This window comes from Coptis chinensis, chromosome 5 (assembly GCF_015680905.1).
Source record: "Coptis chinensis isolate HL-2020 chromosome 5, ASM1568090v1, whole genome shotgun sequence".
Classification (NCBI taxonomy): Eukaryota; Viridiplantae; Streptophyta; class Magnoliopsida; order Ranunculales; family Ranunculaceae; genus Coptis; species Coptis chinensis.
In genome coordinates this window covers 16,341,977-16,360,285 of record NC_141460.1, presented here as the reverse complement: position 1 = coordinate 16,360,285, position 18,309 = coordinate 16,341,977, and the positions used below count along the sequence as shown (strand labels likewise).

The following is an 18,309-nucleotide window of genomic DNA, read 5'->3' as shown; positions in this document are numbered from 1 at the left end:
TATGCTCCATCATGGTCTTATCCCTAGCAAACCATAATTCATATAAGAATTGGAGACAAAAATATCAGAATAACTTTGTGGACAAGCTACTATTTACTGTCTACAAGACAACAAATGTTGATTGGTGGAGTTGGTGCCCAAGAAAACTGTTTATTCTACCCGAAAAAACTGTTTATGAGCCCGAAAATGGTTTGGACCAATGAGAAACTGCTATTTGTAGACAAGCCTGTCCACAAATTCGCTCTCCAAAAATATCCCCTTCTGTTTGTATCTTCATCCTTAGAAAAACACCAACTGATAAAATGGTTTAGCCAATCCTTAACTCCCCAATCAACATGAGAATTAATATCTAGCTAGCATACATTAGAGACACTCCACATCATCTTAACACATTTGTATGAAAAGAAGACATGTAGAGTTGTTTCAATGCATCTTTGACAGAAGAAGCAAGAGATATCTCCTTTCAATTTAAAATTATGAAGATTGAACATTACCAGTGGGGAGGCCTCCTATGTAAAGTTTCTAGATGAATAATTGGGTAGCAGCATTCAGTTTTAGTTTCCATAACTTTTTCACAGCCAGAGGATTAAAAGATGAGGAGAAAGATATATAAATTTTCTTGCTTGGATAGAAAGATAAAGGCTAGCTAATTTGACAGAGATGCCACCATATTTTGCATGAGGCCAAATAATTTGATCAGGAAGGCTATGGATTCTATTGATAGATTGTATGAATTAAAAGGGAAATAGTTCTCCCAATCTAGTTTGATTCCAAGATTGAAGTACTGGTCAGAAGAGAGTAATTAGTGGTGTAGGCGGGTACGTAGAATTAAAACTATTTATATTAGTGCTACAGACAGCGGTGTTGCAACCACATGTTTGGTATATAAGAGCATCTCTAGGTGGAGGCATCAAGTGCCAATTTGCCTCTACCATTCGAAATTTCGACAAAAATCATTTCTAGGTAGAGGCATCAAATGTTTAGCTGCATCTGTGGAGGCAAATTTGCTATTTCGGATGCGGTGCGACACTCCCACTATCGCGCGATAGTGGGTTTTTTTTTTTTTTTTTTTTTAAACATTCTAGGCGACATTCCAAGTGCCTTGTGGGTTTTTTTTTGGGCAAGTACTCTCGCCACTTTTTTAGGTGAAACAAAGTTTTAATAATTTAAAAAACTAACTTGGGACCCACTTTTAACAAAAAATATATTTAAAATAAAATTGGATCCCACTATTAACTAGATTTGTTTCTACCATCTCGTGGTCATTGTTTGTGGATGCTTGCCTCAAATTTTGCCTCAAACATGACACTTGATGCCTCCACCACCTAGAGATGCTCTAAGTTAAAAAATCTTTAACTTCTACTATTTTAAAGAAAACTCACCTATCTACAGTCTCTGTTTCCGCTTTTACCCCTATTAATTTTCATTAATTTCAAATATTTTTCAAATACAGATAATATGTAAGAGCATCTTTAATGGTGAGACCAAATGAATACCAAACACCAAATTCTTGAAAATTTGGTAAAATCCATCTTCAGTGGCAATAAGCTACACTTCGGTATAAAGGTAATTTGGACGTCATGATTTCCATCAACCGGCGGACTTTTTTTTTTCCAGTTTTACCCTATCTCATTTCATTTATTTACATTACCCAAAACATATTAAATTAGTAATTTTTTTGTTGAAAAGGGGTAAAAAGGTAATTATAAAATTCAAATCTAGAACTTACTTTTCTAGAAAACGTGGGGTCTCAAGATTTGTTTTTATTTGTTATTTTTTTGACACGTGGGTCCCATATCTATTGCAAGAATTTTTATCCTCCCAATAATGCCCTCTCACTCTTGTTCAAATCACATCAATCAAAGCAAAACTAATCTGTAAATTTTATTTTACAAAAGGACAGATGAGTCATTCAAACACATTTTATCCTCATTCAATTAGTGGGCCCCAAGTTTTGTCCTTTTCCAGCTACTATTTGGTTTCATATGACAGGTGGGAACAAAATTATTAAACAAGAAATTGATCCCAAGGCCCATTTTTGAGTGAAAATCACTCTCAAAACCAGCGATTTTTTTAATCACTCTCAAAGACAAATTTCGGGTGAAAATAATCTGGAAAACCAATTTTCGAATGAAAATAACTCTTAAGGACAAATGACCCGGATTTGAAATAAACATTTTATGATTTTACCCTTTCTGTCGTTTTGCTATGAACAATAAGTGTTCATACCTTATGCTGATATATGAACAATGATTGTTCATACCCAAATAGGTGAACGTACCTCATACAATATATTGATGTATGAACAATGATTGTTCATAGCTCATGTTGAGGTATTAACAATGATTATTCATACTCCAATAGGTGTTCTCACTAATCATACATTATGTTGAGGTATGAACATTATTGATTGTTCATACCCTAAATAGGTATGAACAGTAATTGTTCATATGAATATTGATTGTTCATACCCTAAATAGGTATATATGAACAATGATTATTCATAGCTCATGTTGATATATGAAATAGTAATTGTTCATACCTATTTGGGGTATGAACAATCGTATGAACAATGATTGTTCATACTCCAACAAGTGTTCTTATTGATCATACATTATGTGGAGGTATAAACAGTGATTGTTCATATTTCAGTAGGTGTTTTTACTGATCATACATTATGTTGAGGTATGAACAGTGATTGTTCATACCCCAAATAAGTATGAACAATCAACAATGATTGTTCATATGAACAATGAGTGTTCATAGGATTTATAGGCTCATAGCTCATGCTAAGGTATGAACAGTGATTGTTCGATCATACCCCAAATAGGTATGAACAATCATTGTTCATACTATATACGCCGTTTATTACTTCGTGCCAGGGGTATACTTGACCTTTCATCTACTCAAGTCGTTTTTAATTTCGCATCAATGGTATACTTGACATTTCATCTATCTGGTCCTTGTGAATGATTAAAAAAAAAGGTGTCATCTAGAGTTACTATTTCCCCTGATCTGTCATGGAGTGTCACTGCCTGATTATTAAATTTGGACCGACCAATTTCATACTTTTCATGCTCAACCCAAAGAGTTTAGTTGGGAAGCATAATGTGAATGAGTTCAGTACGTTGAATGCGACTAGAAGACCAGGGGCAGATGCAAGATTCTCCAACTGAACTCTTTGGGTCCTTAATTGTCCTTAATTGTCTTTGGCTATTAGCCTTAATTGTCACTACTGTTTTGTTTTTGACATTTTTGGGGGTATAATTTATGAATAGTGACCACTAATTTTGTTTTTTTCTTTTTTTCTGGCAAAGTTAGGGAGGGCTATAGCACTGGACAGCCAATTTATATAGATCTGCCCCTATACAAGACACACCAAGTTTTGGTACTCTATAATTTACATCATGATTTTCAGCCTATAACACCAAGAACAACACTTAAAGATCAATCTATAACACAAAATGTTGTTCTTGATATTGTATAAATGTGAAAGATTCTTGATTACAAGTACTAATAAATGTGAAAAGTGCGGTAACGAACGACGATGTTGCGCCGATACAATGTTTGATTTATTCATAGTGAAATGCAACTAAAGAAACTGATATCCACGGCTTGAGACAAAGTTTATATTCTAGCTGGTTCTTCACTTCTTCATCCATTTGTTCAATCATATAAATGATATGGAGAAGATAGATGGAATTAGAGAACTATTTTTTTCTCACTCAGTAACCTTTCGTGATGAGTTGTTGCCTTAGTTGAGAGTATCTTTTTTGGATAACCACCAAGAGGAAATTTCGCAAGATTTGGGATAATCGGAAGGGAAAAAAACTAAAAAGGACAAAATTCTGAAATAACGAACCAAAAAACCCACCCTCATTTCAAAAACACTCTCAAGGACAATAGTTGACTTTTGTCCGAAAAAGATAATAGTACCCTGGTATGCACAGGTGTCGGTGCACAAACGTCAGTGCATACCAAACATCCCAAAGAAAATGGTATGCACAAGTGTTAGTGCATACCACCTCTTGGTATGCGAAGTATACAGACGCTAATTCATACCAAACATAGAAGGGTAAAATTGGAAAGAGTAAAAAATAAAAAAGTCAAGTTTGTCCTTATTAATAATTAAAACGTGAAATCTAGTTTTTCTAGTAGTTATATGCCAAAAATTGTCCTTATCAATGGTTTCAAAACCCAGCTGTCCTACACTATGATTAAAATTAGAAATTGGGCTTATTGGCTTATTTCTTGTAATAGGAAAGGGCTTTTACTTAATATAGGAAAACTAAGAGAGTTTTAATTTACTAAGACCTCCTTAAATGCTTAATTCTTATTGGTTGGACAACTGGGATAGCTTCCTTTGGGACAGCAAAACCGGACTCCTAAAAGGCTAGTGACCAAAATAATATATGTATTGTCATAAATCAAAGAGGTCGCTACCATTCGTGTCTGCCTTGGTAGTGAAATGTGGTAATAAGGACCTTATCCTAGGGGCGGATGCAGGATTCAACAATAGGGGGGATACTAGCACTAAATTCTACTACTATTTATTTTTTGACTTTTTTGGGGTGAACAATTACCAGTGTATTTATGGTTTTTGAGCAAATAAGTTAGGGGGCGCTATAGCCCGGGTTAGCCAATTCATAGATCTGCCCCTGCCTTATCCATTAAATCATTAGTCTCCAAACTACCCATAACATGTACATGTCAAGGTTTGTAACAATTAAACACACCAGAAAACACAGAAGGAAAAACCTGAAAAGAAACTATTGAAGTCTATACTCTTTTTCCACCTCTCCCTCTGTTTCTAGCTTTTTCCTTTTTTCTGCTATAGGAATTAATCAGTTTTGTACAAACAAAATTCAAGCGTGTTTCTATTATATTAGTATAAATTTGGAGAATTGAACAAATACAATTTGTTTCATTTTTTCAAGGTGCCAAAATGGTATGTTGATGTGATCTTAGTCATATACTGGGATATATAAACAGAGAGTGACTCTCCAGGACAGATAAGAAGGAAAAGTAACTCTCATAACCATTTATTTTTTTAATCACTCACAAGGACCGGGTAGCTAGATGAAAGGTCGAGTATACCCTTGATGCGAAATTAAAAACGGCTCGGGTAGATGAAAAGTCAAGTATACCCTTAGTGCGAAATAATAAACGGTCTGATCGAATAACCCAGTGTATATAGTATGAACAATGATTGTTTATACCTATTTGGGATGAACAATCACTGTTTATACCTTAACATAAGCAATGAACAATCACTGTTCGTATGAACTGTTCATACCTATTTGGGGTGAACAATATACCTCAACAAATATATGATCAGTAATAACACTTATTGGAGTATGCATGCTCATGTTAAGGTATGAACAATCATTGTTCATACCCTTTATACCTATTTAAGGTGAACAACCACTATTCATACTTCAACATAAGCTATGAACAATCATTGTTCATACCTATTTGAGGTGAACAATATATCTCAACATAGTATATGATCAGTAATAACAATTATTGGAGTATGATTTGGGTTGTTCATACCTTAACATGAGTTATGAACACTCATTGTTCATACCCTTCATACTTATTTGGGGTATGAACAAGCATGAACAATGTTTGTTTATACCTTAACATAATGTATAATCAGTAAGAACACCTATTAGAGTATGAACAATAATCATTGTTCATACATATTTGGGGTATGAACAATCACTGTTCATACCTCAACATGAGCTATGAACAATCAATGTTCATATGAACAATCAATGTTCATACCTCAATATGAGCTATGAACAATCATTGTTCATATGAACAATCACTGTTCATACCTCAACATGAGCTATGAACAATCACTGTTCATACCTCAACATAATGTATGATCAGTAAGAACACCTATTGAAGTATGAACAATCATTGTTTATACCTATGAACAATCATTAATTGTTCATACATTAATATATTGTATGAAGGTGCGTCCACTTATTTGGATATGAACAATCATTGTTCATATATCAACATAAGGTTTGAAGACTCGTTGTTCATAGCAAAACGATAGAAATGGTAAAATCGGAAAATATTTATTTTAAATCCGGGCTATTTGTCCTTATGGGTTATTTTCAGTTGAAAATTGGTTTTTAGGGTTATTTTCACCCGAAAATTGTCCTTGAGAGTGATTAAAAAAAAACGCTGGTTGTGAGAGTTATTTTCACTCACAAATGGGCCTTGGGACTAATTTCTTGATATATAAAATACTCTGGAGTTAACGACACATTTTAACGAAATATAGAAAAAGTTATTAACAATATATGGCGCAATGTTGGATTCCAATGAAATAGTAAGTCATTCAAAACTTTTACTCTAATCATGGGAATATGAGAACATATATAGATTTCCATGCACCGAGTGCAAGCAAACATAAAGGAAAGTTTTTAAATTCTCCTTTAGGTATGAATCATGATATTATTGCCTAAAGGATAATATATATATTACTTTGCAATTATTTTATTTCTCTAGTCTCGTACAGGAAAACTATTGAATCATTAGGTATAAAGATAGAGTTGTGCAAAAAACCGAACTACCCGTGAGAACCGACCCTAAACCGTGATATTATTGCCTTCCTACTCTTTCTTAACTCTCAACCACCATTTCCTCCTCTCCAAAACTCTAACATCTCTCCCTCAATCAACCAATCATCTCCTACTCTCTATTAGTCTTATTCTTCTTTTTATTTCTCTTTTTTTTCTCTCTCCCAAAGAATCAATTTATTCTTTCTCTCACTCTAATTTATTCTTTAACTTTGGATGGCTTGTATGGTTCTAATATTGTAAGAATGAAAAAAATCTACTTTGGTTTTGCAAAGATCTATCTAAAGATTTTTTTTTCGTTCGATTTTAATTTTTAGGTATGAAAATGAGATTTTTTTTTGCAACTGTTACATAACCGATAAAACCAACACATCCGATCCGAAATATCAGATCGGTTCGGTTGCTCATAGATGAAAATCGAGTACGTCGGTTCGGTGCCAAAACCGACCCGTGCACACCCCTATATATAGATATAAGAAAATGTTGGAAATCAATGAAAATCATTCCATTCTTACTTAATTAAGTGAGAAATATCATAGCTACTTTTGACAAAGTGATAGGAGCTTAAAGATGGGGCTAATTTACTACCTAATATACAACCACATGTCCACATCTTCTAATGCATGCAGTCTTCTCATTACAAGTGATGATCTTCTTTTTTTTTTCGCTAATCCATACTTTATATATATCATAATAAAATTGGGATACAGTTGACCTCTGAACAACACTGTGGCAGAGAACTCATGTCAGCCTTACTTGCCGCCCATCTTGCAAGGTCATGAGCCTCCCCATTAAGACTACGGTGTAGCCAATTAAAACAGGAAAACACAAACTTACTGGAGGTTATAATAGTAGCTTTTACAATATTATGTAAAGACCAATTTATACTGGGTTCCTGGCCTTTTAAGGTGTTTATGACATTAAAGCTATCTCTCTCAAAAACAAAATTTCCACTTTCCAAGTGTTTTGCTAGTTGAACTGCAACTTCTACCGCTAGTAGCTCACTTTCTTCAGCTGACTTAGCAGCAAACCTTCTAACTGCAGTAGCTAGCAGTCGTCCATTCTCCTTCCATGCCATAGCAGCTCCAGCTCCTTCCCTAGTTCTTTTGTTGAAAGCAGCATCAAACCTAATATTTACACAGTCCAAAGGTTGAATTAGTTATTGTCTCCCAGCTAGAGATCGATGTTGGCAGACATGTTTTGAAGTAGAGGCATGCAAGTTTGCATTATCATTGCTATTCACATTAAGACTTGAACTAGATGTTTGTCTATTACTACTTCTATGTTTACTTCGATCTACAACAGTATTAACAGAGTTTAAAATAGAGTTAGGAATCTCCCTGTCAAAAGCCTTGAGCCTTCTCTCCCATTGTATATTTGTTGTTATCAGAATGCTCTCCCTTGCTGCTGCCCCTTTGTCAAATTTTTGTAGGTTCCTCTTATCCCATATAATCTAGAGCAGAGTACATGCATACACTCCTAGGCTGGCTATGATAGGGTAAGTGTTGTTGCACCAATTCATAATCTCATCCAACCACCTTCTAGTATTCCACTTGTCATGTATTTCAGTCCTCAGCCCCATGGTGAGGCCAACCAAATGGATCTTGCCCATTCACATTCAAAGAAAACATGTTCCTATGTTTCCAACTTTTGGTAGCAAAAAGCACAGCTAGTTTCCTGGTTTCTTATCCTTTTTTGGATCCTTTCCCTAGTTGGTAGTATAATCATGTACATCTTCCACAGGAAGATCTGTTCTCTGGTTGTCACATTTGCTCTCCAAATTCTTTTAATGGTTTTAAGCTGAAAAGTGGAGTCACAATCTCTCCACTCTTCAGCTTTGAGCATATGGAAAGCTGACTTGACCGAGAACTTTCCTTTAGGGCTAGGCAACCATGTTAGATCATCCTTTTCACCTTCCTGAAATACTTCCTCAATCAAGGCAATTTTCCATCCATTACCATCTTCCCTCATGAGATGTTTGACCTTCCAGTATGCTTGGTTATCCACTGGGTTCTACAAGTATTTAATTAGCACAGGTTTATCATGCATCATAATCCATGGATATTTAAAGATAGAAGTATTACTCCCATCCCCAATGTTCCATATATGGACCCATTGTTCACCAGTTTGAAACATTTATTGATCTGTCCCTCTCTTAAAGTAGGAGGCATTAGATAAAGCTTTATGCTCCTCTCCAATGCCTTTCCTACCATAAGTAGCATTAAAAGTCTGGTACCATATATAATTCTTATCGTTTAAGACTCTTCAAGCTTGCTTGGCAAGCAAAGCCTTATTCATGTCAGAAAATTTCCTGAATCCTAGTCCACCCAGGGACTTGGGTTTGCAAAGTTTATCCCACTCAATAGTGTGAATACTTTTAGATTCCTCATGCCCATGCTACCAGAAATCCCTGCAGACTTTGTCCATACTATCACATACAGAGGTAGGCGGGGAATATGATGTCATGGCATAGAGGGGAGTAGCTTGGGCTACAACTTGAATAAGCACAGTTCTGCCAACCTAGGAAAGCAATCTGGCTCTCCAACCTTTTATTTTCTAGTGTACTCTATCTACCAGATAGTCAAAATCATCTCTCTTGCTTTATCTCTCTTGCTTTTTGATAGGGCAATAGGAACCCCAAGGTATTAATCATTATTGGTGGATTCCTTCATACCCCAGAAGCTTTTGAGAATCTTCCTATGTTTAGGATGAATATTTTTACTAAAAAACATACTGGATTTATCAAAATTAATTTTTTGTTCGGAAGCCTTACAGTAATCATGTAGGATGGTTTTAAGAGTACCAGCTTCATTCAGGGAAGTTTTAGTGAACAAAAGCAAGCCATCTGCATAGAGCAGATATGCAATAGGTGGAGCATATCTCCTAATCTTAATGTCATGTATACTGTTATCCTGTTCAACTTTATTTATCATGCGAGATAAGGCTTCAAAAGCTAAAATAAACAAATAGGGGGAAAGTGGATCACCTTGTCTTAGTCCTCTTTGGGGAAAGAACTGATCCAAAGGTGAACCATTGAGCAGAACTATGAAAGAGACAAAAGATATACATTACTCTATAAAGGCTCTCCACTTCTCACAAAAACCCAAATTTTCAAAGATATTATTAAAAAAACTCCATTCTATTCTATCATAGGCTTTGGCCATATCTACTTTTAAAGCTATTCACCCATATTTTTTTTTGTACATGTGTTTCATATTATGAAAAAGTTCACTAGCTAGTCCTATATTATCCTCAATGTTCCTACCCTTGACAAAGACCCCTTGAAAAAGAGACACAATCTTATGAATATGACACTTAAGCCTGTTAGCAAGAATCTTAGATATGATTTTATACACAAAATTGCATAAACTTATAGACCTAAAACTAGATATATGTTTAGGGGAGGTAATCTTAGCCTTTTTAGGTATCAAGGTGATAAATGTTTCATTAAATTTGGGATTAAGAATACCATTAATTAAAAAATCTTGCACACAAGTGATGATCCTAACTAATTAATTAGCACTAAAAATTACCCAGATACAATCATAATTCAAATGCGACATCACTTTGGTCAAGTACTTGGTAGTGAAATAATGTGGTATGGAGGCTTTAATCCAACGGCAGGGTCGAGGCACTGACGACTGTTACCACAAGACTGTCATAATACGTACAATGCAGGGCACGTGTTCACATGTTGTGTTTGTGTCTATTTCTATTTCTATTATTTATCTCTGACAGGATCACAGGACACAAATTGAAAGCTGTGAGATACACGCGTGAGAGATTTCTCTCTCGTAATAATTGGCATTGCAAGAAGGAAACGTTATCTTGATTTTGCTATATAAAAAGTACGTTAATCACTGCTCCCTCTACGCCTACGTACCTCTAGCTCTTTCGCCTTCTTGATTTTGCTATATTAAGTATTTTTTGAATGGCATCGTTGCCATCTTCTCTGTCTTCAAATAAAACTACAAAATCATGCGGTAGTGGTGTAAAGGGGAGTTTTGGTTTTTGTATAGTTGCAGTGGAGAAAGGAGAATGGGTTGAGGTTTTTTGGAGAGATCGAGTTCGCTAATGAGCAAGCTGCCTACGTATCTTCTCTCTTGGTTTTTTCAGGGGAGAGAAGAATCAGGTCTCACGTAGTTCAAGTAGGTGGTATTTATAGGCCTAAGAGAGTGTTGATCTCTGAGACACGTGTACCCTCTTGTACATGTGTAGGGTGGAGATTATGAATGTGTGTTGGACTAGTTTTAGTATGAGTCGTGGGCTGATTGGAAGTTGGTGCGGTAGTCCCTATTTCCCGGTGGTGGGAAGTACAAGTAAGATTTTGGTAATGATTACACCTGGTGGTGCTTTTGTCTGAAGCATTTTGTCTCCAACCGTTTGTTCGTCCTGAGACATCCTTGAACGAGCTTAAGCGTACCACCTACATGAAGGGAGCTGCTCACAGATCGGTCTTGGGGGTCGATGTCCTGAGTTCGCTTATGCTTTGCGCGTGTACAATATTTCTTAATGAGGATATTGCTCCCCTAGTCTCCAGCCGTTTGTTCGTCCTGAGACATCCTTGAACAAGCTTAAGCGTACCACCTACATGAAGGGAGCTACTTACAGATCGGTCTTGGGGGTCGATGTCCTGAGTTTGCTTATGCTTCGCGCATGTACAATATTCCTTAATGAGGATATTGCTCCCCTACACAGCCCCCTCACAGTAGATTGTTTATGTCCATGGAAACTATCTGCTGAGAGAAAAACGGAAGAACGTGTGGAGCATGACCGAGCTGTGGTGGACGATTCGACTGAGATACTGTAAAGTTTGAATCATGTGGCATGATGATTTGGCGGGAAAGGGAAGTTGGCACGCGTTTTGCGCGTGACAGAATCATAGCAGTTGGTAAAGAAACGTGTCGCCGCATTATTTGGAACTTTGAGAAGATAGGTCCTTGGAACACGTGTATAGGCTAGAGCATAGGTTGTAATCATAACTTCTTGGTAACTGAACGGGCGGTTGTATAAAATCAAATTTGGGACATTCGAAAAAGTATTTCTTGTTTCCTTCTCTAGCAAAAACGCAAGCTAGGGTTTCTCAGGTTAGTGCTTCTGCTGCTGCTGCCTTTTCATTTTCAATTTGCTTCCCTTTTGTTCAAGTGCGATTTGTTGAGTAGGTAGGTCAGTGCTAGGCTGTAGGGTTTAAGCTTTGGTAGTTGATAAGAAAGAGACGTCATAATGTCTGATTCTGACGATACTCGATCGGAAGAGGTTCGGGAGGTTTCATTATGTTGTGGTGAGTATGAGGATGATAATGAAGAATCAGTGAGTGTTGGCATTTAGGTTGAGTTGGATGAGGAAGTTAGGGTAGACGAGGGTAATACACGATCTGGGTCGGAAGGTGCTGTGGCCAGTACATCAGGTCGAGGGGAGAGTTCGTCGTCAAGTGAGTTGCCTCCCAGGACGGTGGATCGTCGTGCTGCGAGCTCGTTCCCCGAACTAAGGGCAGCTTATGGGATCAATGTTCCCGACCTGGAGATATACGAACCGCGGTTGAGTGAAAATGTACACAGTGAGGAGTACAACCCGCCGAATGGTGGGGTAATCATCTGTGAGGGCCAGCTGAGAGTGTTTATGCAAATACCATTCTCGAAACTGGTTTGTGACTTCTTGGCTCATTGTTGAAAGTCTCCTTGTCAATTTGTTGGTAACACCTGGCGATTGTTTAGGGTGTTCGACTTGTTGAATGCAAGTGGGGAATACCACATAAGGGTATCCGACATAATCGAGCATTATGTTATGAGGCGATCTGGTAACCTGAACTTTAGTTTGCAAACGATGACAACGTGTTCTGCTGTGATTGACGGTGTAAGCAACGAGGCCTGGACAAAGAGGTCGTTGTTGCTAGTTGGCAACTACTGTGCTAGCGGATGTAGGTTGCAAACTAGGATTTGTAACATATCCAGTGGGTAGGAATGTCTGACTTTTGTCGCTTTACTTGGTGATTTACAATTGTTCTAACTGGCCCATGTCTTTGCTTTGTCTGCAGATTTTTCTGTGAAAATGCGAACTGATCGTGGGGAGAAAGAGAGGTTTGCACGGCTGACTCGAGCAGAAAAACAAGCGATGCTGCCCGAATTTGCTCATTTCTGTGTGGAAAAGGGTGGGCCTGCGATCCGGGAAAAAAGAAAGGCTCAGAAGGACCGAGCTCGAGATCAGACTAGGCGAGGGGTGACGGAGATGCGCGCGAGTGATCTGATAACGCGGGAAGATAGGAACCGGGCTCATGGCGGCTTGAGACGACCCTCTGGAGGTGGTGCTTCAGGGGCTGGTGGGTCGAGCTCCCGACCTGAAGGGGGGTCGATTGATGCTCCTTTAGAGCTGGAGACGGTGGTCTTCAATCCTCGTGTAAGGAGCAGGTCAGAGAAGAGAAGAAATGATGCCTCCGAGCAAGATGCTGCCTGAGTTGCCAAAGTTGCGCGGCATGCTCTTGGGGAAAGCTCCAGCGCGGGGGGCGGTTCTAGTGGTGGTCAAGTTGGTGCTACGGTTACTCGCCGGAGTCGGGTGCGACCGGAGCAGGTCATGGACTTGGCCAACTTTGGGGCGGGGTCTAGTCCGTCTCCTGCGGTGCGAGAACCCAGTCCGCTGGCGAAAGCGAAGGGTCCCCGCAAAGCGAGTGGAAAATCTGTTATGGTTGCTGATGACTTAGAGTCACAGTTTGTGTATTTAGATGACAACGGGGTTCAACGAACTGTGAGGCGAACTGACTGTAGCTTCAGGTCGAGTAAGGTATCGGCTTGTCTGCTAGAATAGATAGCTCTGGACGACAACCGTAAGGAGCTGGATGACAGAGAGCTGGCTGATAACCTGAAGCGGATGGAAATCGCACAATGTCTGGTACGTGGATTTGTCCCCCTTTAATGTATCGGTGCGCTTATGTACGCTACTGTGACCTGGTTATTAACATATGTGTGCCATTGCAGCTTGTAAGTGGGTTTCAGAAGTTGAAGGAGATTGCTCAGTTCGCGGAGGCAGATAGATAAGTTGTGTTGAAGCTGTCAGATGAGCTGAAAAACGTTCAAGACGCCACTAAGATGGAACGTGAAGAGCTTGAAGACCTGAAGAAAGCACACCAAGCTCTGAGTCTGGCCAAGATGCTGAAGGATACCGAGGCAGAAGATCTGAGGCTGAAACTACACGTTACTGAAGAGAACGTCATTGCAGCGACTGTGGAAATTGGTAGGCTGAACGAGTATGCCTTGCACTGCAAGAAGGTTACTCAGGACGCTACGAAGGCCTATGATGTCCTGGATGCTGACTTTGTTGAGCTGGAAGCGGACTATAACGCTTTGAAGGAGGAGCATGCACGCGAGATGCCTCGTACCGCAGTGGAACAAGTGCAGGGAGATGTCGGTAGCTCTCTCGCTCCTTCACTGATCGTTCCAGAAGCCGTGGTACCGCGAGCTGAAGTTGCTGTGTCTGAAGTGCTTATGAGTTTGGATTTGGATGGAGTGTCTGTTGTGGTTGACGGGAGGGATGCTGAAATTGATGAGTCACTTGTGGCTGGAGAGCTAGTTGTTGCGCCTAGAGATGGCGAGTTGTAAGTTCGTCTTGTTAATCTGTTTGCTTGTAAGTTGTGATACAATAGAGCTGGTTTCCTGGGGTAACCTAGGCAGTTCACCTTTCTTGCTTTTATGTGCTACTACTCTAAAGGATCTGGTATCCCGTACTGGTTTGGGATAACCCTGTGATGATGAATATTGCTTAGTCGGGTTGGATTTCCTGAGTAGGCTCAAAGACTTCGGCTAAAGGAACTAATAATGGTCGTGGCCCGCCCGAAGCAGTCGCTTTTTGCTTATATGCTATTCTTGTTGCTTGTTACCCTATTGTGTGTGTCGCTTATCTGATTGAATGTATGAACAGTGATACTGCTTTAACTATACATGTCAGATGGACTGTGGTGATAACTGACCGGCAAGTAACATGTAGGCTTGCATGAACGTCTTGTCGTTAAATTGTCTTCAGCTTTAGGTGTCGCTCGTAATGATGTGGCCAGATTGCTGTGATCTTGTACATAAAGTAGGACGTACTGTATGTTGTTCATTGCCGCAAACGGCAGTATTTTCTCACGTGCGTGACACGTGTAGGAAAACAAGCGGTTCAAGAAACGTAATGATGGCAGGCAGGTGGCGTTTGGTGTCTCAAGGTAATTATGAAGTGCTTAGGGAAAAGATGTTACATAATAAGTAAACTGTTTGTAGAATTCCAAAGGTATTTGCTCGGCTTCTTGTCTTAGCTCCTCTCTACCTTATCGATGTGCACTACCTTCGTCGCTGCTTCTACAAGTACGTTCGTCTTCATTTTTGAATGTTATCTCTTTGAGAAGGAGTTGGTGTATAGTTTTAACGCAGGCGGTGTTATCTCTGTTCGTATGTTTGATCATGGTAAGGTACCGCCCATATGTGAGAGGAGAAGGAAGCATGAGAGAAACTTCGCCTCTGATAATGGAGGAGATGGAGTTCAATCCTCATGTTCATGGTGATCATGGTAAGAGGAAGGTTGTTACCGTAGGAGCCAAGGGCAACAAGCGACCTAGGAGAGCTGGTCGTCCGGCTGGTGGCATTGTGTTTAGGTCGCCACAGCGTGTAGGCGACACTGATCGTCATGCTGCAGAACATAGCGACCTGAGGCAAGGTCACCAAGTTGCTGGTGAGAATTCGTCCCCGCTATGCGGGGATGTGGGGAGCGAATTCTACTACCTGGGGAAGACGAGGAAGAAGCGTACAGTGAAACGCTCAGACTGTAGCTTCCACTCGGCACCCATAGCGACTAGCCTTCTGAAGGGGATCGTTTTGGATGGTGACAAGGCGGAGGTGAAAGATGAAGATATGGAGACGTTGTTAGGGACGATGGATATGGCCGCTTGTTTGGTGAGCTCCTTATGCGCTGAGTTGTTGTGTCTGTTTCCAATGCAATTTTGATCTTTAACTTCGTACGCGCAGTTTCTTGCAGGGTATGATAAATTGAAAGATGTTGTGCAAAACGTTGAGACTGATGATAACCCTCACGTCGAGCTGGGATGTATGCGAGCTGTGTGGGGAGCTGACAAGAGGAAGCTAGAAGTGATGACCACAAAGTATCAGAATGCTGCTGCCGAGAACACTGCGCTGGTTACAGATATGACTGACCTAAAGGGAGAGTTAGCTTAGGTGACTGCATATGCTAAAAAATGTCAAAGGGTAGCGCGCAAAGCACAGAAGGCGTATACCATGACTTGTGTCGCATATGCCGCTCTAGACGAGAAGTATCACGTCCTGAAGAAAGCGACTAAAGGCGAGGAGCAGGGACAAGGTATGTGCGTGATGCTGAGATCCGGCGACACTGCTTCTACTAGCGCTGCCCCAGAAGATAAGCATGTCTTGACTGATATTTGATGATGTAATCTACCTTTGTCTATTTCAGCGAAAAATTATGAGTGTTGTTTACGTTCTCCTCTCTTATATGAGAGTTAACAATAGAGCTGTGTCTTCAAGCTTGCCTGAGCAGTTCGCTATTTTGGTACAGAGAACTAGTTTCCACGGAAGTGGCAGTTCGATGTTTTGTTAAAGTTGTAATAGACACAGATCTGTATTTCCTGGGTAGTCCCAGCAGATCGGTGGATCTAGTTGTTGTGGCATTGGCCAAGTATTGCTACTGATTGTGCTCAGAATGCATGTTTCTGCTTAACTGCTTGTAGTTAGCATCCTGTTTATTATGCATGTGGCTTGAAATAACTGAGGAGCTTGAGACTTAGATTAGAGACACGTTTTGCCTGTGATTAGCGCTTTCTTCCTTGTTCATCATGTTATAAGAGAAGAAACGCTGAGAGCATTCTAGATAATCTGAGTCTAAAATTGAGAGTTCTCCACTAGGTGCATTGATCTGAGCGTAGAAGTAATACTCAAGAGAGTGTTTTGCTCAGGTAGAGTGTGTTGGCTTATAGAAGCGTAATGCTCATGAGGAACGTTTTTGTATGGTCAACTCTAGAAGTATAGGTTCTTCGACGAGCGAGGTTCGGAGAGGCTGTAGAGCCTGTAAGCTCCAGAGAGCTGTCTGCTCACGGAGAGCATTCTCGTTTGGTCGATCCTAGAAGTATAGGTCCTCGACTTAACAAGACTTAGAGAGGCTGTGGAGCCTATAAGCTTCAGAGAGCTGTCTGCTCACGGAGAGTGTTCTCGTTTGGTCGATCCTAGAAGTATAGGTCCTCGACTTAACAAGACTTTGAGAGGCTGTGGAGCCTGTAAGCTCCAGAGAGCTGTCTGCTCACGGAGAGCGTTCTAGCTTATGGCAGCGTATGGCTCGCTGAGAGTGTTGGACCGGGTAAGTGTACTGGTCGTGCTTCTGATGCGAATTGTATGACTATTGGATGCAAGTAAATGGAGTAGATTGTAATAGGCAACATAAGAAATTTAAGCTGGAGTTTACACTAAACAGAATATACAACATCAGTGGTTTTATTGATAAAATTTTTTCAGCAGATAAGTATTCCAAGGGCGAGGCAACAATTTCCCCTCTTGGGTTTTATCCAGTATGCTCCATTGCCTACAACGCGTTCAACGATGTATGTGCCTTCCCATGTAGGTGCTAATTTGGAGTCGTCTTGCGTCTTTTTTAGCACTAGATCGCCAGGCTGGAAAGATCTAGGATGCACTCGTTTATTGTAGGAGTTCTTCAGAGTTTGTTGATAAGATGCGATTCTGATGGCGGCTAAGTCACGCCATTCTTCTAGCAAGTCGACCTCTCGTGCTAAAACAGAGTCATTGTGTCCCGTCTCGAAGAGCTCTGACCGAGTCGTAGTGACTGTTAGTTCGGTGGGAATTACAGCTTCTGTGCCATAACACAAGGAGAATGGAGATTCGCCTGTACTGGACCGAGCTGTGGTGCGATGAGCCCACAAAATGTTCTCCAACTGATTTGGCTATTGGCTCTTGTTTCTTTCAATCTTTTTCTTCAAATTTTCTAAGATGGCCTTGTTGCTGGCTTCTGCTTGACCATTACTATGAGCGTATTGTGGAGTAGAAAATGCATGAACTATCTTCCACTTAGCTAGAAATTCTTTAAATGTTCTGCCTTTAAATTGGGGGCCATTGTCCATCACTAGTGTATGTGGCAAACCAAATCTGGTGATGATGTGAGTCCAGATAAAGTTTTTGACATGTGATTCTTTGACATGCGCTAAAGGAATGGCTTCAACCCACTTAGTGAAATAGTCGGTTGCAGCTAAGACGAAGCGAAAACCAGTGCTTTTCTGTGGGATGAATGGTCCCATGATGTCCATGCCCCACATGTGAAATGGCCATGGGCTCGCTATATTGATCAGCTCGCGAGCGGGCTGGATGATGTTGTGGCTGAATGTTTGGCATTTTATACACTTGAGGACGTATGCTTTGGCATCGATCTGCATACGGGGCCAAAAGTATCCTTGGGAAATGGCTTTGTGGGCTAAAGAGCGACCTCCAACATGATTTCCACATTCTCCTTCATGGATTTCCGCAAAAATCAATTGACCCTGTTCTGGAGTAATGCACCGTAAGTGTGGTCCACCAGCAGATTTCCTGAATAACTTGTTATGAAATAAGCAATAACGACGTGCTTGATATGGGATTTGCCTGGCCTTGGTACGTTCTACAGGGAGCGTGCCATGCTGGATGTAGTCTATGATGGGCTGCATCCATGTCTGACTCAACTG

The 18,309-nt window shown here is 40.0% G+C and overlaps 1 protein-coding gene across 1 annotated transcript in view; it reads left to right on the top strand.

Moving 5' to 3' along the window:
- The first annotated feature begins 15,850 nt into the window (after nt 1–15,850).
- LOC147496889 (chorismate synthase 1, chloroplastic-like) overlaps nt 15,851–18,309 on the top strand; it is a 29,991-nt gene continuing 27,532 nt past the window's right edge. Inside the window, exon 1 of the mRNA XM_086562692.1 lies at nt 15,851–15,932. Within this exon, the coding sequence (XP_086418818.1) occupies nt 15,851–15,932 (82 nt within the window). The remainder of the gene's footprint in view (nt 15,933–18,309) is intronic.